This window comes from Sinohyriopsis cumingii, chromosome 5 (genome assembly GCF_028554795.1).
Source record: "Sinohyriopsis cumingii isolate HCF-2022 chromosome 5, ASM2855479v2, whole genome shotgun sequence".
In the NCBI taxonomy this organism is placed as follows: domain Eukaryota; kingdom Metazoa; phylum Mollusca; class Bivalvia; order Unionida; family Unionidae; genus Sinohyriopsis; species Sinohyriopsis cumingii.
In genome coordinates, this window is record NC_142965.1 from 124,855,540 (window position 1) to 124,881,857 (window position 26,318).

The 26,318-nt window shown below is 34.3% G+C and overlaps 1 protein-coding gene across 4 annotated transcripts; it reads right to left on the reverse strand.

Annotated features, from left to right (window-relative positions):
• Positions 1 to 389: 389 nt before the first annotated feature.
• On the reverse strand, positions 390 to 25,864 carry LOC149800125 (uncharacterized). 4 transcript variants are annotated; one of them, XR_016421329.1, is made up of 5 exons: positions 25,689 to 25,864; positions 20,424 to 21,709; positions 13,492 to 14,435; positions 4,016 to 9,169; positions 390 to 3,975 (listed from the first exon to the last, which is right to left on the reverse strand). XR_016421329.1 is itself a non-coding variant. In XM_089959726.1 (4 exons), exons 2-4 carry the CDS (start codon positions 21,700 to 21,702, stop codon positions 8,879 to 8,881), a joined length of 2,514 nt encoding a protein of 837 aa, XP_089815852.1. In that variant the 5' UTR covers positions 21,703 to 21,709; positions 25,689 to 25,864; the 3' UTR covers positions 390 to 8,878. The 4 variants fall into 4 exon arrangements, 1 of the variants encoding a protein (XP_089815852.1); XR_016421331.1 differs by having other exon boundaries at positions 390 to 2,066; positions 2,391 to 9,169; XR_016421330.1 differs by having other exon boundaries at positions 390 to 2,309; positions 2,391 to 9,169.
• Between the last annotated feature and the right edge of the window lie 454 nt (positions 25,865 to 26,318).

The following is a 26,318-nucleotide window of genomic DNA, read 5'->3' on the forward strand; positions in this document are numbered from 1 at the left end:
GGTGCCAATTACTGAACTAAATAGAAGAACCTTGAAATAACTTATCCAACACCATTCAACAAAATTTGACAGTGGTATTAAAGGATTTTAATTTTGTACAAAATGGCATAGTTCAAATATGACCACTGTTACCAAAAATAGAAAAACCTTTTAATGACTTCTGCAAGTCGACCCACATGACTAAAGCATTGCCATAAAATGAAACCTTCATAAATCAAGGGAAGAGTGAGCATGCTCCAGAATGACTTGCCTTGGTTGATTCATCCAATGTATAAATAGGTTCCATCAATAGGTTTAGGCAAAATAATTAAGAGTGTCAAAAGGACAGAAGCTCAGCCTTTTTAACAGACTTTAACACATAATTGTCATTGAAAGAATAATAAAGGCACTTTTATGAAGTACAAAGTTTATTTGACAAAATCGAGACTGGTAATGCACAAGACATATTGTGTACATGTCTATGGGTATATTTCATGCCACACAACACAACCATATGATGCAAGTAATGTAAAAAGAATACATATTGTATTCTAACATGTAATATTTAATCACAGATGAGGAAATACACTAAAATGAAAATGCTTTCAATGATAAATATGTTTTACATAAAAAATTTACAACAAAAAGATCTCTCAAAAATGCTTGAAATGGAAGTAAATGGCTTAAGTTGTGAAAATAAAGACCATTTTATTTGAAAAATAAAACTATAATACTCCTAATTTTATTAAAAAGAAACAAAATTGTAAAATATAAAAAGTTCCATCAAAAGACCATCACATCAGTACACATTTTGAACATAAATGTCATGAAAGAAAATACTACAGAGTATTGTAATAGCTACTCTGCAGTAAAAAAAAATAATTCTTTCCTTCTGTCTTCATCAAGAAATTATGCAATAAACGATCATTCTAAATACACCAAACAGTAATCCTTGCAACATACACAGTATGATCTGGATTTCTTAGTGTAATGTCTATAAAGGACTAAAGAAATTTGCCATTTACTGACATCTGTCATGTATGTAGTGATCTGCAGGGGTAAACTTCAAAATGGGGATTTATACATGATGTCCTATATGGGGTGGGTATACGCGATGGTGTTCATTAACACATTTTTTAAACTGTAAAATTTGGAACATGTTAAAGGCTATTTCTACATGGTTAAGTTGGCATACACTTCCAGTATTCTGAAACAATTTTTAAAAAATACAAAATACAAACCATGACAGTTACTTGGAGCAAGTAAATGAATCTTAATTTCAGTTATAAGTATGATCTGATGTAGACAACAGCAAACGTGGAAATTCCTGTATATATTATTTTGCAAGTCACTAATTTTCAGTAATGCACTAAAAAAAACCCAGGTAAATCTTGATTTCTCTAATTCAATTATAAATGAAAATGTTTACAAATGATAACAGTGTGTCAATCATACCCATTATACCTGGCAGTAAATCACCCACAATGACCTGTAAAGATGGTGCCAATTTGTACTGAATTTTTTCCACTGTGGAGGCCCTGTCTGCTAAAAATCCATCTTCAAGTTCTCTGACCAAAGATCACTGATCAGTTTTGTTACACATCAACCCTTAGCATATTTAGCCATTTAAAATGGGATGTAGTGTTGCAATATGTGATTCGATGCAGTAATTAATTGAATTAGTTCCCTTTGTTGGACATAAATTGGGAGATCATCAGGAATTATCACAACTGCCTCTATACACAACAACACCTCGCTAGTTTTTCCAATTTAAATATTTAGCAACTTTTAATTCCAAGTCAACATAGTGGAAATTACCATATTGAATTTCTAACTGGTCGTATGATGCAGTGACTCTTTCATCTGCAAGAGAGCACTCGTGCAAAACACCATTTCAGCTTGATAATAATCAAGCGCCGATGTGAAACTAATCAAATGAACAATCCTTGGCAAGGGAAGATGCTAAAAGCTCTACTACTAACTGGAATTGAAATTCATTTACCTGCTCCAAGTTCCTGTGTTGCCAAGGTTTGTAGCTATTAGTTTAGTAAAGTGGCTATCAGAAAACTGAATGGATATCAACCTACCTAATCATTTAGAAAAAGAGATTATTGTAGCTATTCATTTAGTAAAGTGGCTATCAGAAAACTGAATGGATATCAATCTACCTAATCATTTAGAAAAAGACATTATTGTAGCTATTCATTTAGTAAAGTGGCTATCAGAAAACTGAATGGATATCAATCTACCTAATCATTTAGAAAAAGAGATTATTGTAGCTATTAGTTTAGTAAAGTGGCTATCAGAAAACTGAATGGATATCAACCTACCTAATCATTTAGAAAAAGAGATTATTGTAGCTATTCATTTAGTAAAGTGGCTATCAGAAAACTGAATGGATATCAACCAACCTAATCATTTAGAAAAAGAGATTAGAACCTGGTAATCATAAAATTATAATCAAATACACACTATCATTGAAAGAAAAAAGTATACTGTTAAAAATAGTTATAGGTATGGACAACCATAGAGTACACAACTAGGCAAGAAGTAATGCAATGCAGTAAGCATTATTTAGTTCAAAGCATCTAATTAAATATATATTTTGTATATTACAAAGTATATAGTGTTTAAAAAGCACACAGCTGTCCCTCACTTCAAAGCCTCTCTGTATATCGCTGTCTCATAATGCAGATATGGTCACAGAGCTCATTATATTGGTAACATTTTCTTTTTTCATTGCTACCTATTTTCGTTATTTACTTTATCTTAGTCATTGGCTATTAACGAGAACCAATTATAATGTGATCCGACATTCAATAGCCAGTTTGTGCATTCCTATGCACTACAGTGCCCTGTTTTGTAGGAACAAAACTTAGTACAAGGCTTCCTCATTTACAACACCGTTCATTTTTGTGATTCCCATGAAGATTTTTTGAAGAGAAAGTACTGAATGATGCCGATATACATGCCATATATGCTTGCAAACAAGACTGGTCCAGTTGCAAACAAATGAGACCCTTACCTGTTGCTGCATAATGCAATGGCAGCTATGGGTCTAGGTTGTTTGTTCTACTAATTACTCCTAACAATCTGCATGGATCCAGGTCTACTGGCACACTATGCAGTGCCAGATCTGATATATGCAGTGCACTGTATGAACGGACTTAAAAGCAAATACATATAGGATTTCATCAAAATCATAATCTGATTTTTGATATACTGCAAAGAACAAAATAATTTTGGAGAGGTTTTTATTGTTATATCAATTAACAGCACAATAACTTGCTTGTATCAGTGCCACACTATTTAACAGTGCTAAAATTATCAACCAACAAAATTCACACTACCTCATCTCCATTCAAATGTACAACATTTGTTGTCACCAAGGTCATGTGACTGCACTTATAAACTGCCTTTGGTATGTAGCATTGGAGGCATGAATATAGGTGATCTAGGGACCAGTAATTCAAAGGGGGACATAGGAGCAACTATTAATTTTGGGTGATTTAGATTTTTAACGTAGCTTTAAAAATTTTAGTCCTACTGCTACAATGTCTGAAATGTGGCAGTTTATAGTGATGTCTAGCACTAGACATCATGCCGCAGACATGTATCATGATGTCCCACCCAGTCACATTATCCTGAAACCAGACTGACCAGTCTAAACACTTGCCTCTTAATGCCAAGCACCAAGCAAGGCAGCTGCTAGTACCAATTTTATAAGTCTTTGGTATGATTAACCGGGGTCGAACCTGCACCTTACTACATCTGAAGAGTTCACTCTAACCGGTGAGGCCACCAGAGTGATCACCATTAATTTTGATGATTTTAACTTTCTGGATTACACAGAAAAGGTGATTTAGATAAGACAATGCTTTCTCAAATCTGTGAGATATGAAGAGTGAGAATCAATGATGCAGATTGTTGAGAAGCACAATAACAGTGATCATGACTTTGGTAACTTCAATTTGAAGTGGAATATTAATTCAGGACCTTGGTAACTTCAATTTGAAGTGGAATATTAATTCAGGACCTTGGGAACTTTGATTTTAAGTGGTATATTAATTCAGGACCATGGGAACTTCGATTTGAAGTGGGATTATTAATTCAGGACCTTGGAAAATTCATTTTGAAGGCAATTATTAACTTTAATGAAAATATTGTGACCAAAAATTAGCAGAACAGGCCTAAACATTTTACTAAATCTGTCAGCAATGAGTAATACCAGTAACTATGATAGAACAATCTGGAAAATAGAAATACCAATATAAATACAATATAAATACAATTGAAATACAATATAAATACAGCCTGCGCTCACATGAATATTTGATATGTAATGAGGAGAGAAATATTCAAGAAGTTTGGTAAAAAGAAATTTCAGATATCTGCTCCACAGATGCTGCAGCAATATATTTTTCTTTTTGTTGAGATCTGACATCAAGGTATGGTAGACAGGCACAAGTCCACATCTCTTCTCTGGTCATATGTGACCATATATATTTACAAGACACTGGATTCTTTTTCAGATTTTACATAAATGTATGAAAGACAGACACAAGTCCATATCCTCTCTTTTGTCATTTGTGATCATACATATTTAGAAGACTGATTATTGTTTAGATCTGACATGAAAAAGAATGAAAGACAGACTCAAGTCAATATCCTCTATCTTGTCATTTATGACCACAGATATTTACAAGACTTTGGAATGCATGACAAAAAATATATTGGAAAATTTAAAATCATTGAATTTGCAAAATTCTGGGATTAGTTTCTAGTTTAAGGAGACAGGACCTGGGTTCTTGCAGTTCTAAGCCAGTTCTGTGATATTTAAGTTAACCTGTTGCTTTCTTTGTTGAATAAACTTATAGTTCTGCATTTTTAAAAATCTAATATTTGTAATTTAAATCTTTTTTAACCTCTGCCCAGAATCTCACTCTCTCTCACAATACCAAGAAGTCAAAATAATTTTCTCTTATATTCAACATCCAATACCTTTTTCATGTGGTGAAGTTACAGTATTATGTTACGTGTTTAGACTCAAATAAACAGTAACACAAGAAAGGGTGAAAACAACAAGCTTTGAAAAAATATAATAATTTATTTTCGTGGAAAAATTCTGTAAAAATGAAAAAATATGAACTTACGGTTTTAAGAATCAAATCCAAATATAACCCAAAAATAATCCTCAAATAAAACTTTTGAAGTTCTAATAACAAAATGTTCTACTGATTTCAAGTTCGAATCCTGATGAAGAATCTAAGATGGAAGACAATGACGTATGCTGTAATCTGTAGTAGTGAAGTCTACAGTTCCTTGAAGAAACAAGAATTATCACTCCAGTTTGGGATAGCTGAATACATTTTTATAAAAGCTGTCTTTATTCCACAATTTCAAATGAGCACACGTATATTCCAGAAAAAAAAGAATTAATCCTTTTGAATCCAAATAATTTAAAATAACTCCAATCCAAGTAATTTGAAATAATTCCAAACAGTACAACAAAAAACATTGTGTAACAGCCCAAATTCAACTGAGAATAACTCTTCAAAACAATGGTTATATCGTCTTCTAAAATGTAAAATGGGGGTCACACAATCATGTTCTAGAAGCTAATAGAGATTAGGTACTTGTTAAAATAAATGTACTGCCAGTGTGGCCCTGACAAAAACCAATCATTTTACTCTAAGAAATAAAAAAAAATAGAAAATTGTTTAGCCCTCCGATACACATGTAGCAAAGTTACCCAGTGCAGTGCACTATAAATAGAACACCTGTTACCTGTTTGACTCCATACACATAGGTCTGCCTGTTAACTGTTAAATTATTTTTCATGGAAGAATTTTTTATGTGCTTTAAAATCTTGAGAGAACTCATTCACCGTCATGTCAGTGAGGCTGCATGACTAACTGTAGCTGCCATTTCCCATACTCGAAATTTAAATGTTTTTTGTCTGCGTCTACATCACTAAGTCATCTGAATTTGATAACTTATAAAAACTAATTGCTTCCTACATCAATATCAGAGCCTTTACCTAAGTTATTGAATCTTTCATAGTTGTGATTCTAATCATGAAAAATTCATAAGTACTGAATGAAATCCTCGACCACCATTTTGGAGAGTGGAGATTACGACCAAGTTACTTTAAATAGCAGATATCGACCAGTGCATAAACAGTGAGCACGTGATCTGATGTAATTGTCATTTGCAGAAATGAATGTAGTATCTAATAAGGGGGGTTTCCCCAAAGGTGACGCTACGAAATCCAGCTCAAAATGGCTGATGTTTACAGCAGGCGTCAAATGGCAATTCCATGTGAATAGAGTAGAGGCATCAAAAGGCGCTTCCATGTGAATGAATGGAGTAGAGGTGTCCAAAGACGCTTGCATAAGGTAAAGGGTTAAGCAGTGTAGTGTATGTTACATTTAACAGCAATTTGAACCATTTTACATTTTTGGTATACATCTATTATGTAAGGTCCAATCGATCTAGCTGTGTAATTATTTTTCACTTAAAATCTTGAAAGAACTTGTTCACCATCAAGTCAGTGTAGCTGCATGACCAACCATAGCTGCCATTTCTCAAGCTCAAAATTTACAAGTTCTTTGTCTGCATCTACATCACTAAGTCATCTGAACTTGATAATTTATAAAAATTGCTACCTACATCAATATCGGAGCCTTTACCTAAGTTACCGAAGCTTTCATAGTTGTGATTCTAATAGTGAAAAGTACGAAATCCACGACGTCCATTTTGGAGAGTGGAGAATACGACCCAGTTACTTTAAATAGCAAATTTGACCAAAGCATAAATAGCGACCATGTGATCATTATGATCATTCACAGCAATAAATTAGGTATCTAATAGCGGGTTTTCCCCAAATTTGTCGCTACGAAAACCCGCGAAAAATAGCAGACCTTTACAGCAGGCATCTAAAGGCGCTTCCATGCGAATGGAGTAGAGGTGTCTAAAGGTGCTTCCATGTGAAAGGAGTAGAGGTGTCCAAAGGCGTTTGCATGAGGCAAAGGGTTAAACACGTAGTCCCATCATGACCTCGACAACAACCAATCATTTTAAATAAAAATAGAACTTATTTACATGGTTCTACTAATTCTGAATGCCAGTAGCTTCTTGTGGGTTGGTGGTTCTTTCCCAGGTTCTTCCTCCACCACTAATACTGGCTGCCATGCATAGCCTATTGTGTGCTGAAAAATGGCATTAAACCCCACAACAACAACTAATTTTGAATCAAGGTCAGGATCTAGATCGTCACCTGGTGTTTATAAAATGAACAGTCAAGGTCAAACTATTTTCTGGAAAAAGTATCATCTCTAGTGAATAAATTTACAATAGCATGTCATGAAAAATAAAAAAATTAAAACTGACAAACAATTAAATTGAAAAAAATATACATTAAATCGGATATAATTAAATTAAATATACATAACAGTATGGTTTGGTGTCTTTAAGTTTTTCCTTCTTCACATATATCAGGATTATTGGTACATGGAACTTCAAGTTAAATTACCTAATAACTATTTGAGCAGCTTTACAGGCACTGTTTTATACTATATCTAGTGCATACTTCTACTATAAACTGCTTCCATAGTCTAAAATGGCGACATGAACAAACCTTACCCCCTCCCCCAATCTTGACATTCATATTCGGGGCCCTGAGTGGCAAAGTGGTCTAAAGCGCTCACCATTACGAATCACTGCCATCTCAACTCTGTCTGCGTGGGTTTGAGTCGCGGGTTTGGCCAATGTTGGTATGTGAGAAAGCTTGCCAGTAGCTTCTCATGGGTTGGTGGTTCTTTCCGGGGTTTTCCCGGGTTCTTCCTCCACCATTAATACTGGCCGCCATGTATAGCCTATCTTGTGCTGACCAATGGCATTAAACCCGACAACAAAAACAACATTCATTTTCTTTCTGCTTTAAGACCTTATCTGCGTAAGTTTTACTATGTATACACATTAAAACGGTTATATGCTTATACTGATGGAGCATCCAATCCAAACAGTAACACTACTTCTAGAGAAAATATTAATTATCCTATTGTGACAATAAAATATGTTAAAAGAATTAATTACCAAAGACAGAGAAAGCCGTTTAATGTGCAATTTTGATGGGAAAAATGCATTTCCCATTATCCCTGACAAAGAAACAGAAAATGTAATGGACAGTAATATCATATCTTAATTTAGGTACTGAATTTCCATTATATGTAAGGGTACATAATAGATTCTTTAGATACATTCTGGAGGTACTGTGAATTTTTTGCAGGGGCAAATTTTAATGGATTTTTCTAATTGCTACAAACAACAAATTTAGAGACCCAACAAATGATGATCCATCTGTGAATAAAACAGGAACCTCCTGCAACGTTGCCCACCACCCCATGTATCTAGTGGTATAGCTTGAAGCCTGTGGATATACAGTAGCAGTCATTAGCCTACTTCAACATTTGTTTGTTTGACAAACCACAAAATAAATGAATTCATAGTATTTTATGTTTTTGGATTTCTAATTTGTTTGTTAACTGATAAGAAATATGATTATATTCATCTGAATTTCCATGCCTTAGATGACAATACATAAATATTATTATAGGAGCATAAATATAAACATGATTTATTGTCCTAGATTTAATCCCATCATGATTCTGGTTTGAGTGTGTGTGTGTGTGTGTGTGTGTGTGTGTGCAAACAGGGAAATGGGTGTCTTCAGTTTCTGAAGAACAAGTGAACTTGCCTTCAAAACCAACAAAAAGTAAATTCAAATTTTGCAATACCACTGTCTTTTTCTGCTGAAAAGCCCATGGTAATACTTGTAATACTACAATTTTTTGCCAAAATGAAGAATGGACTGACCATAACAGTACAACAGGAATAACTAAAATTTCTCCTTTTTTTCTTGTCCCTTAAGACAATAACAGTACTTCCTGAGGTCTGGATAAGTGTCCTGAATGCAAGCTGGCTGATCCCCATACATATTAATCCGACTGATGTCCCCTGTAATGCTGTAGAGTCCTTTGGTCATATTAACTTGTACTGTGGCTTCATACAGACCATTGTTTGGGGCTGTCTCCACAGTCAGCTGAAGATGAGCCACATCCAGGTTTATGTCCCGACTGAAGTTGGCAACTCGGTTGTCCTCATCCTCAGTCTTGGTAAATCTCAGAACCTGACCACCAAGAAAACAAAAACATTACCTTTATTTATCAGTTCAACTTGGAATAATATTGGTAATTCCCTATTATCTTGATCTTCAAAATATATAGCTTTCTTGTCAGTTTTATAATTATTTACACAGTTGATGTGTGACGAATGCTGAATGATATGTGTGTGTGTGTGTGATTTGCAATTTTAACAAAGCTTCAGTCATATCACTACGATGTCCACAGTGTGATAGTTTATAGTGATGTCTAGCACTGAGGCATAATGTCCCACCGTCACATTATCCTGACACCAGGCTGATCAGTCCTAACACTAACCTCTGACTGCTGAGCACCAAGTGAGGCAGCTGTTAGTACCATTTTTATGTCTTTGGTACGACTCAGCTGGAGGTCGAACTCACATCCTCCCGCATCCAAGGTGGACACTCTAACCACTAGGCCACCGGAGCGGTACTGTGGCTGAATGATATCAAGTCTGTACTAATCTTAGCAGGTGAGACACATGTAACAAACTCAGGCAAGTTTTCAACAGACTTGTTATCATTCCATATGAGATCACTAACAAACCATGCAACAAATTTACCACAACAATAACCCAAACAATCTCTTTTTCACATTATATTCATATCATTGTATATGATAGTTGGAAAATATTGAACTACTTCATAACCAAATAACATCATCCATAACATAAAGTCATACCAGGTTTTTTCTTTATTGATGCACTCTGACTAATGAAAATACATGGTTGAGTAAAAACAATTATCTAATTTCTATCTCACACAGCTTACCAATGTATGATGCAAAACCTATTTTTTCCTACCTACCAGACTGGTTTCATGCCTGGCTTGTTTTGACTCACTTTAAACACTGAAGATGCTGGAAACTATTTAGAGGTAAAAAGAATTATTTCATCTCTATATATGTGTCACACAGTCCACAAAGTCACACTGGATATGCCTGTCCCACAAGAGCGTACCTAATGACACTGTAGATCAGGGGTGGGCAAACTACGGCCCACGGGCCACATGCAGCCTGCCAAGGGTTTTCATGTGGCCTAGGAACAAGTCATCATTCGCACTCTGTTTATATTACTCTGTTTATCAAATAAATGTGCTTCTTTTGAAGTTTCAGTTTAAGTTTTCAAATATTAACAACATATTAACAACTGAAAATTAATTAGATGTTATTTAGAAAAACCTTTTGTTTTTCCTATTTCAAATATTAATTATTTTACTTAATGAACTATGCGGCTCGTGACAAGGTGTAAATTTGTGTATGTGGCACTTACACTGGAAATTTGCCCACCTCTGCTGTAGATGACAACATTATGCTGATGATGTCAATAGTGTTGCTTTGTTTCTTGTGGTTTTAGATTTGAAAGAATGAATTCTGCAAGCCTACAAACTATAACATAAGTTTACGACCAAGTCTTCATTTATGATCTTTCCAACAACATTTAAACTTCAGAAATTACTCTTAATTTCAAAAGCTACTGTATATACTTGCTTATAAGTCAAGTACAGTTACAAACTACATAAAACCAGATCTGACTGAATAAGGCAATAGCAGATCTGGGTCTGTGCTTTTTGTTAGCGAGCAATCAGAACAAACAACACAGACTCTGACCTGTTTTCACGTGCAATGGCAGATCATGGTCTATGTTGGTTGCAGTTGGACTTGAATTATAAGCAAATACATATGGTATTTTGTATACTGATGATACACCATCTTTTTGTTTCCAACACCGTTACCTTGCGAGAAAATAAGAAAAAAATAATCGATCCTATATGTTGATCTGAGACAGGGAAATCCCACTAGCCTACATTCTGATCCCAAGGGTGTGATTCCCCCATCACAGATCAGTGCATAATATAGTTTCAATTTACTGTACAAATATATCAAGTGGTCTTCACCATCCCACTATTTGCAATTAGAACTGAAGCTTGAGGTGCATGAAACAACAAAATCTAAAGAAATAATTACCGTATATATTAACCTAGGTAACTAATTAATTCTTATAACGATGTAGGTTTTGAAAAGAAAGGACGAATTTGGTACTGCAAGTGCACAGAGTGAGTACACTACCATTTCAATATCTTGCAACATTCTGATCTTTGACCTTTTGATGCATGTATTATAAAGAATCCTTTTGTTTCTCAATTAAACATACAAGCCAAGTCCAACTTGCATTTTTTGAACTTAAACTTTTAACTAGTTTAAATATTGTGCTGACATGCACACCTACCTCCTACAAAGTTATTGATTAAAAGATCATGCAAGCCTCCAGAAATATGAACTTCTATATTCCTCCCCACCTCTAATTTATTGCAGGCAAATTAAAAAATAATGAGAGGTTCTACTGAACACCAAGTTATAATGCCTTGCTGCATGCTGTACGATTTTTTTTTTTTTAAGAGACCACATATTACAAGGGGTCAGATTTTTACTATGGTCAATCCAAACTTTGCTGTCATCAGGGCTTACTCTAGTAGGAGTTCCTGTATTCAGAAATTCCAGTTTCTGGTCCTGAACTCTTGGTTTTCAAAATTGGGTCTATTTTTCTGTATACTGGACAACTGTCAGATTTTAGATCAAAAATAAATATAAATATCTGCATTTTTAAAAATGGAAAATACAAGACTAACACATTTTCTTTAAAAAATATAGACAAGTATAGAATTTTTCTCAATATATAACACAATTATAAGGTAATATTTTAACAATTTAAAGACTTGTCAGTAATTATAAATGCTTTGAAGTGAAATAGAAGCAGTAATGTCATTTGAAAACTTCTCAAATAACTACACTGTAAAATAAATCGGCAGCAAATATAATTTTTTGTGTACAATAGTAGAAAGTATGGCTTCCTCCTTCCCTCACTACCTGATCAGATCCTACTTGTAATGTTGATTAATCACTGAATTTAATGTCAGTATATATGAAACGAGTGACAAGACCTGTAAAATACAGCAAACAAATTATAGCATACTGCCCTGCATCTAACTCTGAATGATACACATAAAATTTACTCTTAAAATCTTGACCAAAATTATTATCAGAGGTAGCAAGGTAAACTGAAAAATATATACATGTATTTCACTGTCGTTGATGAAAATATTTTTGAAATAGGAAATACATATCACTGGAAGCAAATTATTTCAGACAATTCATAATTGTCCCATGTCAAACAGTAAAACTACAAGCTCTCTGGTCACCTCTTGGATTTTATCACACATTCACTTTGACATGTTTCTCTTCATAGGAATAAAACATTCTAGACTTACTAGGAGTTTGTTTACAATTAATTCTTCTGTTCTTTTTATTAAAAGTTTTCCTTATATATAAATGTTGTTTATCAAGCATATGGTGGTCTGAGTATCCAGTAGAGAACTGGCCAAATAATGCAAACAAGTTTATGAATATTCTATTATAATGGACCAAAATCATATGCTAAAATGAATTCTTGACACCTGCCTCCAAGTAAATCCTAACCATGACTTTACAATGACCCAAACCCCAACCTTAGTGTAATCCTAATTCTGACTCTGTACAGTGTGACCTTAACCCTGACCTTACAATATGACCCAAGCCCTGACTTTACAGTGTGACCTTAACCCTGACTTTACACTGACTCTAACCTGGACTACAGTGTGACCCTAAGCCTGACCATACAATGTGACCCTAATCCTGACCTTACATTGTGACTCTAACTCTGACCATAGTGGGAGCCCCGAGTGGCCGAGTGGTCTAAAGCACTCTCCATTACAGCTCACTGCCACCTCACCTCTGTCTGCACCAGTTTGAGTCTTGGATTCAGCCAATGTGGGTATGTGAGAAAGCTTGCCAGTAGCTTTTCGTGGGTCGGTGGTTCTTTCCAGGTTCTTCTCTACCATTAATACTGGCTGCCATGTATAGCCTATTGTGTGCTGAAAAATGGTGTTAAACCCCACAACAACAACAACAACAACAACAACAACTGACCATAGTGTGACCCTAGCCCTGAACTTACAGTGTGACCCTAACCTTGACCTTAGTGTTATTCTACACCTGCCTACAGGATCCCTAACCCAGGCCATAATGGTATCCCGACAAATATCTTATTGTGACCTACTTTTACAAGCGGCAAGTTCTACTTGATGAATGCAATGTCATCACTTTCTATTTAAAAGGAAGAAATAAATGAAGGAAATGGAGTCCAATGATAAAACTAATCTTTTATGCCAAAGACAAGAATAATACCATCACCACCACCAACAAAACTGGTGTCACACAAGTGATGCAAAAGTCTTTACTGTGTTTCACAGATAAGACAATTAACTACTTTTACCTTCTCATTTGGAACAAGGATGTAGGCTTGTATTATCTTCTTAATACTGAGTGTGGCACAAAACTTGTGTACTGGTATTAGAAGCTTGTTGATAAGCCAGATTAATTTATTAGCCGACTGCAATACATATGTATCTGTTGTCTGTAGCTCAATCTGCTGTAGGCATGTACACCAATGGATGTCTATATGAGCACTGGCACATGTACGGTTTTCAGGAATCTCTTTTAACAGGCTTATACCACGCTTGTTCTTTCTGTTAAAACTCTTTTCTCTCCCAAGATAAAGTATATCTAGCAATGTTTCATGAATGTCAAACGGTGTTGCCAGTCTGTTGGAATTCTGAATGAGATTCTCTATCTGTTTTGGATATTTTTTCTTGAACCAGTCTGGGAAAAGAAGGGACATGAAAGGGAGTCGCTCCTCCATTTTGCCTTGTACAGTTTTACGTACTCTACTGTATCGTGCACCATGATCAGCCATCACAATCAGCACTGTATTGCCAAGAAGACCCAATATTTTCATGCGGTGCAGAAAATCTCTGAAATCTTCATCCATAAATTCGCCAGGGTTGTTATCCCAGTGTGTTAGCTCACTACCAAATACAAAAGCAAATTTAGGAATATTTTGGTATTTAAGAAAAAAGTCTTGAGCGTACTGCAGTAAAAACCTGTGATGTGGATCAGGTCCTGTGCAGTAGCGTTGACTTTCATGTCGTATCTCAGAATCCCACAAAGCCTGCCAAAACTGCCGCATGTAGTGATCAGTAGGCTGATTTTCAAAACCATTTAGTCTCAGATTAAAAGCTCCAATAGATGGCTCATCTTCTGCAAACATGGTTGCATATCCATGGTGTCTGAAATCTTTCCAAATAAGAGGGTATTGATCCACTGGGCCAGACCCCATGGCCTTCTTCCGAACATCCGGCAATTCAGTCTCTGTTCTACCTATCACAAATGTAAAATAAAATATATTCAGCAGTTTGTAATGTATTTTAACAAGATACTTAAGCAGAATCTCTTAAGAACTAAAAGTAAAACTACAAAAATCTTGATCTGCTCCAGCATAATGCACCTAATAATACATCAAATTTATGTAATTCCAATCTCAATGAGAAGAATAGATATCTCAAGCACTGAACTATCAAATTTATGTAATTCCAATCTCAATGAGAAGAATGGATATCTCAAACACTGAACTAATTCCAATCTCGATAAGAAGAATGGATATCTCAAGCACTGAACTATCAAATTTATGTAATTCCAATCTCAATGAGAAGAATGGCTATCTCAAGCATTGAACTATCAAATTTATGTAATTCCAATCTCAATGAGAAGAATGGATATCTCAAACACTGAACTATCAAATTTATGTAATTCCAATCTCAATGAGAAGAATGGATATCTCAAACACTGAACTATCAAATTTATGTAATTCCAATCTCAATGAGAAGAATGGATATCTCAAGCACTGAACTATCAAATTTATGTAATTCCAATCTCAATGAGAAGAATGGATATCTCAAACACTGAACTATCAAATTTATGTAATTCCAATCTCAATGAGAAGAATGGATATCTCAAGCATTGAACTATCAAATTTATGTAATTCCATTCTCGATGAGAAGAATGGATATCTCAAGCACTGAACTATCAAATTTATGTAATTCCAATCTCGATGAGAAGAATGGATATCTCAAGCACTGAACTATCAAATTTATGTAATTCCATTCTCGATGAGAAGAATGGATATCTCAAGCACTGAACTATCAAATTTATGTAATTCCATTCTCGATGAGAAGAATGGATATCTCAAGCACTGAACTATCAAATTTATGTAATTCCAATCTCAATGAGAAGAATGGCTACCTCAAGCATTGAACTATCAAATTTATGTAATTCCAATCTCAATGAGAAGAATGGATATCTCAAGCATTGAACTATCAAATTTATGTAATTCCAATCTTGATGAGAAGAATGGCTATCTCAAGCTCTGAACTATCAAATTTATGTAATTCCAATCTCAATGAGAAGAATGGCTATCTCAAGCATTGAACTATCAAATTTATGTAATTCCAATCTCGATGAGAAGAATGGCTATCTCAAGCACTGAACTATCAAATTTATGTAATTCCAATCTCAATGAGAAGAATGGATATCTCAAACACTGAACTATCAAATTTATGTAATTCCAATCTCAATGAGAAGAATGGATATCTCAAACACTGAACTATCAAATTTATGTAATTCCAATCTCGATGAGAAGAATGGCTATCTCAAGCACTGAACTATCAAATTTATGTAATTCCAATCTCAATGAGAAGAATGGATATCTCATACACTGAACTATCAAATTTATGTAATTCCAATCTCAATGAGAAGAATGGATATCTCAAGCATTGAACTATCAAATTTATGTAATTACATTCTCAATGAGAAAAATGGATATCTCAAGCATTGAACTATCAAATTTATGTAATTCCAATCTCGATGAGAAGAATGGATATCTCAAGCATTGAACTATCAAATTTATATAATTCCAATCTCAATGAGAAGAATGGCTATCTCAAGCATTGAACTATCAAATTTATGTAATTCCAATCTCAATGAGAAGAATGGATATCTCAAACACTGAACTATCAAATTTATGTAATTCCAATCTCAATGAGAAGAATGGATATCTCAAGCATTGAACTATCAAATTTATGTAATTCCAATCTCGATGAGAAGAATGGCTATCTCAAGCACTGAACTATCAAATTTATGTAATTCCAATCTTGATGAGAAGAATGGCTATCTCAAGCACTGAACTATCAAATTTATGTAATTCCCATCTCAATGAGAAGAATGGTTATCTCAAGCAATGAACTATCAAATTTATGTAATTCTAATCTCGATGAGAAGAATGGATATCTCAAGCATTGAACTATCAAATTTATGTAATTCCAATCTCAATGAGAAGAATGGATATCTCAAGCATTGAACTATCAAATTTATGTAATTCCAATCTCAATGAGAAGAATGGATATCTCAAGCATTGAACTATCAAATTTATGTAATTCCAATCTCGATGAGAAGAATGGCTATCTCAAGCACTGAACTATCAAATTTATGTAATTCCCATCTCAATGAGAAGAATGGTTATCTCAAGCAATGAACTATCAAATTTATGTAATTCCCATCTCAATGAGAAGAATGGATATCTCAAGCACTGAACTATCAAATTTATGTAATTCCAATCTCGATGAGAAGAATGGATATCTCAAGCACTGAACTATCAAATTTATGTAATTCCATTCTCGATGAGAAGAATGGATATCTCAAGCACTGAACTATCAAATTTATGTAATTCCATTCTCGATGAGAAGAATGGATATCTCAAGCACTGAACTATCAAATTTATGTAATTCCAATCTCAATGAGAAGAATGGCTACCTCAAGCATTGAACTATCAAATTTATGTAATTCCAATCTCAATGAGAAGAATGGATATCTCAAGCATTGAACTATCAAATTTATGTAATTCCAATCTTGATGAGAAGAATGGCTATCTCAAGCATTGAACTATCAAATTTATGTAATTCCAATCTCGATGAGAAGAATGGCTATCTCAAGCACTGAACTATCAAATTTATGTAATTCCAATCTCAATGAGAAGAATGGATATCTCAAACACTGAACTATCAAATTTATGTAATTCCAATCTCAATGAGAAGAATGGATATCTCAAACACTGAACTATCAAATTTATGTAATTCCAATCTCGATGAGAAGAATGGCTATCTCAAGCACTGAACTATCAAATTTATGTAATTCCAATCTCAATGAGAAGAATGGATATCTCATACACTGAACTATCAAATTTATGTAATTCCAATCTCAATGAGAAGAATGGATATCTCAAGCATTGAACTATCAAATTTATGTAATTACATTCTCAATGAGAAAAATGGATATCTCAAGCATTGAACTATCAAATTTATGTAATTCCAATCTCGATGAGAAGAATGGATATCTCAAGCATTGAACTATCAAATTTATATAATTCCAATCTCAATGAGAAGAATGGCTATCTCAAGCATTGAACTATCAAATTTATGTAATTCCAATCTCAATGAGAAGAATGGATATCTCAAACACTGAACTATCAAATTTATGTAATTCCAATCTCAATGAGAAGAATGGATATCTCAAGCATTGAACTATCAAATTTATGTAATTCCAATCTCGATGAGAAGAATGGCTATCTCAAGCACTGAACTATCAAATTTATGTAATTCCAATCTTGATGAGAAGAATGGCTATCTCAAGCACTGAACTATCAAATTTATGTAATTCCCATCTCAATGAGAAGAATGGTTATCTCAAGCAATGAACTATCAAATTTATGTAATTCTAATCTCGATGAGAAGAATGGATATCTCAAGCATTGAACTATCAAATTTATGTAATTCCAATCTCAATGAGAAGAATGGATATCTCAAGCATTGAACTATCAAATTTATGTAATTCCAATCTCAATGAGAAGAATGGATATCTCAAGCATTGAACTATCAAATTTATGTAATTCCAATCTCGATGAGAAGAATGGCTATCTCAAGCACTGAACTATCAAATTTATGTAATTCCCATCTCAATGAGAAGAATGGTTATCTCAAGCAATGAACTATCAAATTTATGTAATTCCAATCTCGATGAGAAGAATGGATATCTCAAGCATTGAACTATCAAATTTATGTAATTTCAATCTCAATGAGAAGAATGGATATATCAAGCATTGAACTATCAAATTTATGTAATTCCAATCTCGATGAGAAAAATGGCTATCTCAAGCAATGAACTGTCAAATTTATGTAATTCCAATCTCTATGAGAAGAATGGATGTCTCAAACACTGAACTATCAAATTTTTTATACAAAAATCAATTTAGAAACAGCAAAATAATTCAAATCAATTGCTAAATTGGTAAAATCAATGCTCTGAAAATAAAACAATTGCATTTTTACAAATTTTACCACAATCAATGTGTTCATATGTCTGTCTATCTATCTCTCTCTCTATATATATATAATACAAATCATATGGGGACCGCTCCGGTGGCCTAGTGGTTAGTGCGTCCACCTTGGATGCGGGAGGTTGTGGGTTCGATCCCCGACTGAGTCATACCAAAGACTTACAAAAATGGTACTAACAGATGCCTCGCTTGGCGCTCAGCAGTAAGAGGTTAGCATTAGGGCTGGTCGGCCTGGTGTCAGGATAATGTGACTGGGTGTGACATCATGCTACATGTCTGCGGCATGATGCCCTCCCAGTGTTAGACATCACTATAAACTGCCACACTGCAGACATTGTAGTGATATGACTGAAAAATTGTTAAAGCTACGTTAAAAATCCAAATCACAAGATAATTAAAAGTCCTCTTAAGTGCACTGGATGCAGCATGGGATCACGTGTGTCAGGGAATGATTAAGATAAATGCAATAAACTGACATCGAACAGTACAAAACTAGTATCTAACTAGCCTGAGTGCTTTAAACTGTAAATGAGTCTTTTTTGAAGGCAAATACAAAACAGACAAGACAAACAAACAAAACAAAAAACCACTGAAGTTACAAAACTTTACACAACTATTTCTACAGGAATAAAAGCTTGAAATTTTTTTGTTTCAATTAGTTTAGTTTAACTTGATGCGGATGCTGAAAATTTGTATACCGACCTAAAACTAGAGGAGTCATATTGCCATCTATTATTTTATGTATATGTATCTAACCATAAATTATATCCCAGATATTTTATTGTTATAGTAGTAATTATGGGATATTGGTGACCAATAAGCAAATTTAGAGACTTATTTAAAAGAAAATGTGTCTCCCTTAATCTTTAATGTGTGTGTGTGTAATTTGGATTTTTAATGTATCTTTTTTTTAAAAAAATCAGTCACATTGTTATGATGCCTGCATTGAGGCAGTTTATACTGACGTCAAGCACCACAGGATCATGCTGCAGACATGTAGCATCTTGTCCCACCCAGTCACATTATCCTGACAACAGGCTGACCAGTCCTAGCACTAACCTCTTAATGCTTTGCACCAAGCAAGGCAGCTGCTTGTACCATTTCATTCTTGTAAGTCTTTGGCATGACTCACTGGGGTTCGAACCTGCAACTTTCCCCCATCCAAGGTGGACACTCTAGCCACTTAGGCCACCAGAGCAGTCTATCTTGGACAATAGATACTTCTTTTGAAGATGTGGCAAGTCACCACGATATAATTTTCCAATGTCTGTAGCAAGTCATTCATAGGTTAAAGTTCAATGTCAAAATAGTACAAAGTAACAATGGATGCAAAATTGATGCTTCTACATATCACATTTTACTTTTTTGGGGATAAGAATGGAAACAATTACTTTAAAAGAAATATTTATTCCAAAATATAATTATGTTTACAATGAGGTAACATTTTGTATACTGTATATATGTACTCACTTATAGGTCAACTGCAAACTGCGCTTACTCAGACGACAGTCACATAATGTGCTAGCAGATCATGGTCTGAGTTGTTTACAGTTGGACTCGACTTACAAACAAGTACGTATGACAATTCTGGAGCAATAGTATTTACATAATGAAGTAGATACCTCATACGTATGACAATTCTGGAGCAATAGTATTTATATAATGAAGTAGATACCTCAACTCAGTGTTCTTCTAAAACAAAGTATTTCTTGTCTGTTAAAAAAGGTAATGCATACTGTACTAATTAATATCCGAATTCAAACAGCACAGACCCAGTTCTACTACCATAAGATAATGCTCTGGCAGATGCAGGTCTACTACCATAAGATAATGCTCTGGCAGATGCAGGTCTAAGATGTTCACAAAAGGAAGTATACTAGACATGAGAAAATACATCCAAGCTGTGCTCCTCAAAAACGTACCTGTTAACATTGGAATGAGGGCTGCTGTAGTGGCATCTCCAACTATATTATAACCATTAAGAATTACAGAACCCAGACTGTCCTTCAAATACGAGTATGTCTTGGGCAGTTTTCTTTGCCATGCCAAATGAGACATAGAATCCAGTCCAAAGATAAGGACATTTAACCCCATGACCCTGGATGCAGATTCTTTCAATATATCTTCTTTAGGGGAAACTTGCACAAAAAATTGATCAAAATCTGCAAGAGTATCGGACATATCCATATTCCAATGGTAATAGTCATCATTTTGGGTAATTTCTTTATTGTACTCTTCATCTTCTTTCTCATCACTTAGCACAGGCACATTTTCATCCTGGGAATTATTAAGAAACGATACATGTACATCACCAATTACCCTCTGTGCTTGATTCATAAATTTATCATTAATAAATTTGTCTTTTTGTTTCAGTCTCTTCATTTCCTCCCTTAGAATGAACTGAACATCTGTATGGGTATCATTCGTTGCATTATTTAATGAATCTTTGAAATTTCCGTCCTTGATCTTTTGTACACTATCAGCATGCAATTTTGGTTTTCCATTATTTTTAAAAAAGATTCTACCATCTTGAATTTCATGAACATGTGATGTTTCATCATCAGTCTGTTGTGAATTTTCTTCATCCTTCTTCTCCTCATCTGTATTCAGAAAACACTGTACTCTAATGAAGTCATGCTCAATTTTAAGATCAAAAGGCTCTTCTGTTTTTGTCAAAGTTTCTGTGTAAGTTGGATGATCGTCATTTACTCTTTCAATTCCAACATATTTACACTTCTTCAGTTTTCTCTTTTTCAGAACAGTTTTGTTTAATTTCAGAACTCCAACTTGTGTAAGATAAAACAACCTTTCACTGCTGCAATTCAGTTTGCCCATTTTTTTAAATGCATATTTTACAGTGTCATGCTTGAGGTCAAAGTTTGGTCGGTTGCAAACAAGTTCCTGACTTCTAATTTGACTAACAATCTTTTTTTTTGTGTCAAATAAATCATGGATCACACGCTTCATTCTAAAAGTATGAAACAAAGGATGTGATGAGTTGGACTGGTAGCATTTTATACCAAATGCCAATTGTGAGTCATTTAAAAGACACGTTGGTCCATCAAGGTTATCAAGAAGCCTTATGTTTAAGATAAAAAGCAATATGAGCAAGAAGAAAAGCAACACAATGATCTTTCTCTTCCTCCAAGAGACATATGACCCTCTGGACAGGAACTTGCAAATGTTGGATTTCAGCAACATTTTGAATCTACAAGAAGAAAAAATAATTTGCAAGATTAGACACATCTACCACCCCAAACTTGCCACAAAGTTGTTTCACATTGTTTTAAAAATCTCAAAAATGTCCATATGGTTGTGTATTGCTGACCTTCAGGACAATTTTAATAAAATCCAAATTACTAGTGCATACATACATATTGCCATTCCAAGAAATTAAAAATAAAGGAATTCAAAGGACTTTCATTTATAATGCTGGTGCCAATTAACATTACTGTCATTATTTAATGAGGCACTACCAATATTCCTGTTAAATGTAAAAAAACTGACTAGAGTCAGATATTTCCAATTCTAAGACTATCCAGGTCAACAGTGTGCATGCCTCAAAATGAGGATTTCCATCAGGAAGGCTACATAATTATAATTGATTTTGGGAGTGAAATTATGACACCAAATCACATGACTATAAACATGCAAAGAGCATTGACTACAGCATAGAAAATGTCCATCATTCTTCAATAAATAATGAATAACCTTTCAGTTTATATATTTCTCAATGACAATCTCGAAACGACTCAGCTCCAGACAGTTTTATTTTACTGTATACATCAAGCTAATTCCTAATATTCAATGACCTGCACACATTTAATGATTGTATAATGTGGGGTTCAGTAAGGGATTAAAAAAACTGAATGAAATTGGTTTAAAGGAAGTAGAATTTGAATAAGTGACAGAACACACTTTAAATCTGTAAGTTATAACCATCTCCCTGCGTTACAACTAAATCGCCTTAAGCTATAAAACAGAAAGAAGCAAACAAATTTTGTACAATTCAACAATCAATTTATTAACTTAGAATTTAAAGTGAAAATTTAATAGGAACTTACAGCATTGTAAATTAAATCCTAAATATTCTAAAAAAAGTCCAAAAGTATAGAATATTCAGAGTGAATGCAAATAGTCTTGAATGTGCTGAGGTACCAACAGTCTTGAATGAATTGATGAACCAATAGTCTTGATGTACAGGTGATGCTTGATTTATGCCAATTCAATTTATGCATTTTCATTTCAATGCCATTTATAATGAAGAAATACTATTCAATCTGTGCTATTATCCTAGATGCTGTGACTTGAATGCAGATCACAGATGTGCATTTAAATTACTTTTGATTTAGACCCGTTTCAATTCATGCCAAAACCTATGGAATGCGTCAATAGCACAAATCGAGTGTCACCTGTACCACAATGATACAATCCAGAATGTCTTTGAATGAGTCCTCAATAATCCCAAAATGGTGTTTTAGTACAAAATGCCAGTGAGCACTTTGCAATTCCAATGAATAATTTAAATAAATAATTTCTCTGAACACAACTAAAAATGAGTCAACTGACTGATATTAAAACAGGAATTAATAATTCTTTACCAAGTCCATTATATACAGACTGTCACCTGACCATTGATACAACAAAATGCCCAAGATGTGTATAATTTTCAATGGAAAATTTCATAAAATATTGTCATCAAGTTCACTTCCAGAACAATGTAAGGTAGTAATCAAAGCAAGGTCTTGAACTCAATTTTTTATAAACATCTTTCCCCCCAAAAATGATAACAGTCAGGTAGGCCAGAACTTTACCCTTGATAACAAAGGTCATGAATACAATATAAATTAAATATACCTAACACTGCTGATCAATGAAACATAATCTTGAAACATGGTGTTATGCAGAATATTTGTTTTAATCTTGAAATTTTTTAATGTATGTGTGACTAGATTTAAGTATAGAATGAAACAATAAACAATACCGACTTAATCACTTCTAGGTGTCCTCAGGGATCCAGTGAAGTACACAGGCATTTAATGCAAGTGTTCTACCAAGAATTCATTACTAAATGGAATGCCAAGTGAAGTATTAATTTGATAAAATTACAACATTAAGTCAACAATAATAATAATAATAATAATAATATTTGAGATGACAGACACAACAATGTAACCGTGAAGATGATGATGAAACTTTAAACTTTCTGTGGATTTGAGTAATACATTTTTTATTCATATTTTAATCAACAATTTCACACATTAAATTTTTACCCAACCATAACTATATTTTACCATATACATGTATACCCAGTCTTGAGTCAAAACAAGACTCTGATCTGCCACTGCATTATGTGCCAGCAGTTCTGTACAGTTTGTTAGGAGTAATCAGTAAAGCAATCAACACAGACTCTAATCTGCAGGCACATTATGCAGTGGCAGATCAGAGTCTGTAGTTTGCAGTTTGAATTGATTTACTAGACATAAAACCCAGAAAAAGCGTGTGCTCTATGGTCATACTAAGTTGTTACTATGATCATACCAAGTTGCTTATGTATTATATGGTCATACCAATTTGTTTCTGTGTTATGTAGTCATACCTGTGCGTTACGTGTGTGATTAGGATTTTTAATGTAGCTTTAACAATTTTTCAGTCATATCCCTACAATGTCTGCTGTTGTTTGGCAGTTTATAGTGATGTCCAGCATTGGGGCATCATGCCGCAGACATGTAGCATGATGTCCCACCTAGTCAAATTATCTTGACACCAGGCCGACCAGTGCTAACAATTTCCTCTTAATGCTGAGCACCAAGTGAGGCAGCTGTTAGTACCATTATTTGTCGTTGGTATGATTCGGCCGGGGATCGAACCCACAACCTCCCACTTCCAAGATGGATGCTCTAACCACTAAGCCAGAAAATGATCTGGTCTTATGCATTTTCACTTTATCTTAGCTTTTTCCAAGAGTAAAACTTCTGACTCCTTAGCAAATATTCATCTTCAGTGGCTTAGAGGAACAGTTTTTTTTCTTCATCCGGTAATATAAAAAAGAAACCTCATTCAGTTGAGGTGAAAACCTTGTCGTTCTTAATTTATCCTCTATGTCATCACAAATTTTATGGACCATATTTTTATGATTGCATATTGTCATGATTGCATATTGTCATAATTACACATTGTCATGATTGCATATTGTCATGATTGCATATTGTCATGATTACATATTGTCATGATTGCATATTGTCATGATTACATATTGTCATGATTGCATATTGTCATGATATTCATCCTAAAGGAAATCTACTTATGAAATAATACATGTGCACGTACATTGATTATATCAATTCAGTTTAATTTTCCTTCAAATATCCTGTACAATTGGTTTAGTTATTATCACCATAGTTAGGTTCTCACTTGGAAGACAACAACAAAAACTGGTTCATTATATCATACAAATCTTTCAAAAGGCTAATTTATTATTACATTAAGAGCTATTTCCATTATAAGGATGGCTTCATTTTATGCAGTGAATGATACTGTTTACAAATATAAGCATAACACAACAATTTTGACAGAAAATTCAAGTCCCAATACCTGTGCTTACTGAAATTTTGAAAGAAAAGACCAACAATATATTCACAACATTATATAAGCATATAATTGGGTTAGTATTGCAAAATTAGGTCACAATTAGTCCTACAATGCAAGACGTAGCATATTGTTGTTTTTGTTTTAGTGCTCTCACCCCCAAGAAAAAAAGACTATCGGGTGATGTGTCTTACGTTTAGACCAGCAAGTGCTGGTCTATCTTACGTTGTAGGACTAGGTCATAACTTGCTGACTGCATGAATGATACAGTGTTTAACTCAGCCAAATGAGGGATCACTCTGAAGTTATTAAAAACCATGCATATAATTCAATTACAGCCATTCAGCTCACACAATTTTTAATTTCTTTGCTTATCCCAATCTGACAGCAACATTTAGATAAAAGCAGGATTAGTGCAGGTGACAAGGATGTACGTTTGGTCACGCGTGTGTGTAACAAAGCATTGACCCAGACACTTACAAATACCTTCCCAAATGAATATCATCAATTTTAAAACATGAAAATTCCTTATTTCTTATTGTAGACGAGAAAACTAGTCCGATAAAAAATATTACATATCATCTCTCTGGCATATATACCTGACATACAATGTTCGAGTAATGACTGGCTGAATGATGGGTGTAAACTGTTACTCGTAGCGAAAGTGAAAAATAAAACTTTAGTTTCAGTCTTAACGCTTCAAAGCAATGACATTCCATGCACTGAGCGCATTGTGCATAATTAAAGACACGGTTTTAAGCATAATATACGCAATTTTGAGATTCACATTTAAGGGAGGTCACTCTTACATTTTGAGGAGCAATGGGGATACCTCTAAAATTCTCGGCAAAATTTTTTCCGTATTTTCGAGGTCAGTCCTACGGATCATACATCGATTATCGATCGGAAAATCGCTCGGCCACTTCAATCACATCTTGAAATAACATGGTAAGGGATTATAATCATCATCCCTTAAACCAAGAGGACAGTAGTGTAGGGTGGCACCTTAGCGTCACTCAGTCTTCTATGATTTAAAAGGGTCTCAGCACTATAGCCTCAAGATTTATAGCGTCACGTAGACCTCTGTATTAATAAAGGGTCCCGACACTATAGCCTCAAACTGGAATTGAACATGGGCATGTTTTAGACTAAATAGGAATTTACATTACGGTACTGGACACTGCCAACAATGCTGGAAATGGTTGACTTCAGTTGGGCGGAACACTGGC

Excerpts from the sequence above, each read along its gene's own strand:
- LOC149800125 (XM_089959726.1), bottom strand. The coding sequence starts at position 21,702 with ATGTTGCTGAAATCCAACATTTGCAAGTTCCTGTCCAGAGGGTCATAT. Across the intron at positions 14,436-20,423 it reads CCTCATTCCAATGTTAACAG|GTAGAACAGAGACTGAATTG; the intron begins GTACGTTTTTGA and ends CATTTGTGATAG. Across the intron at positions 9,170-13,491 it reads TCCTTGTTCCAAATGAGAAG|GTTCTGAGATTTACCAAGAC; the intron begins GTAAAAGTAGTT and ends CTTGGTGGTCAG.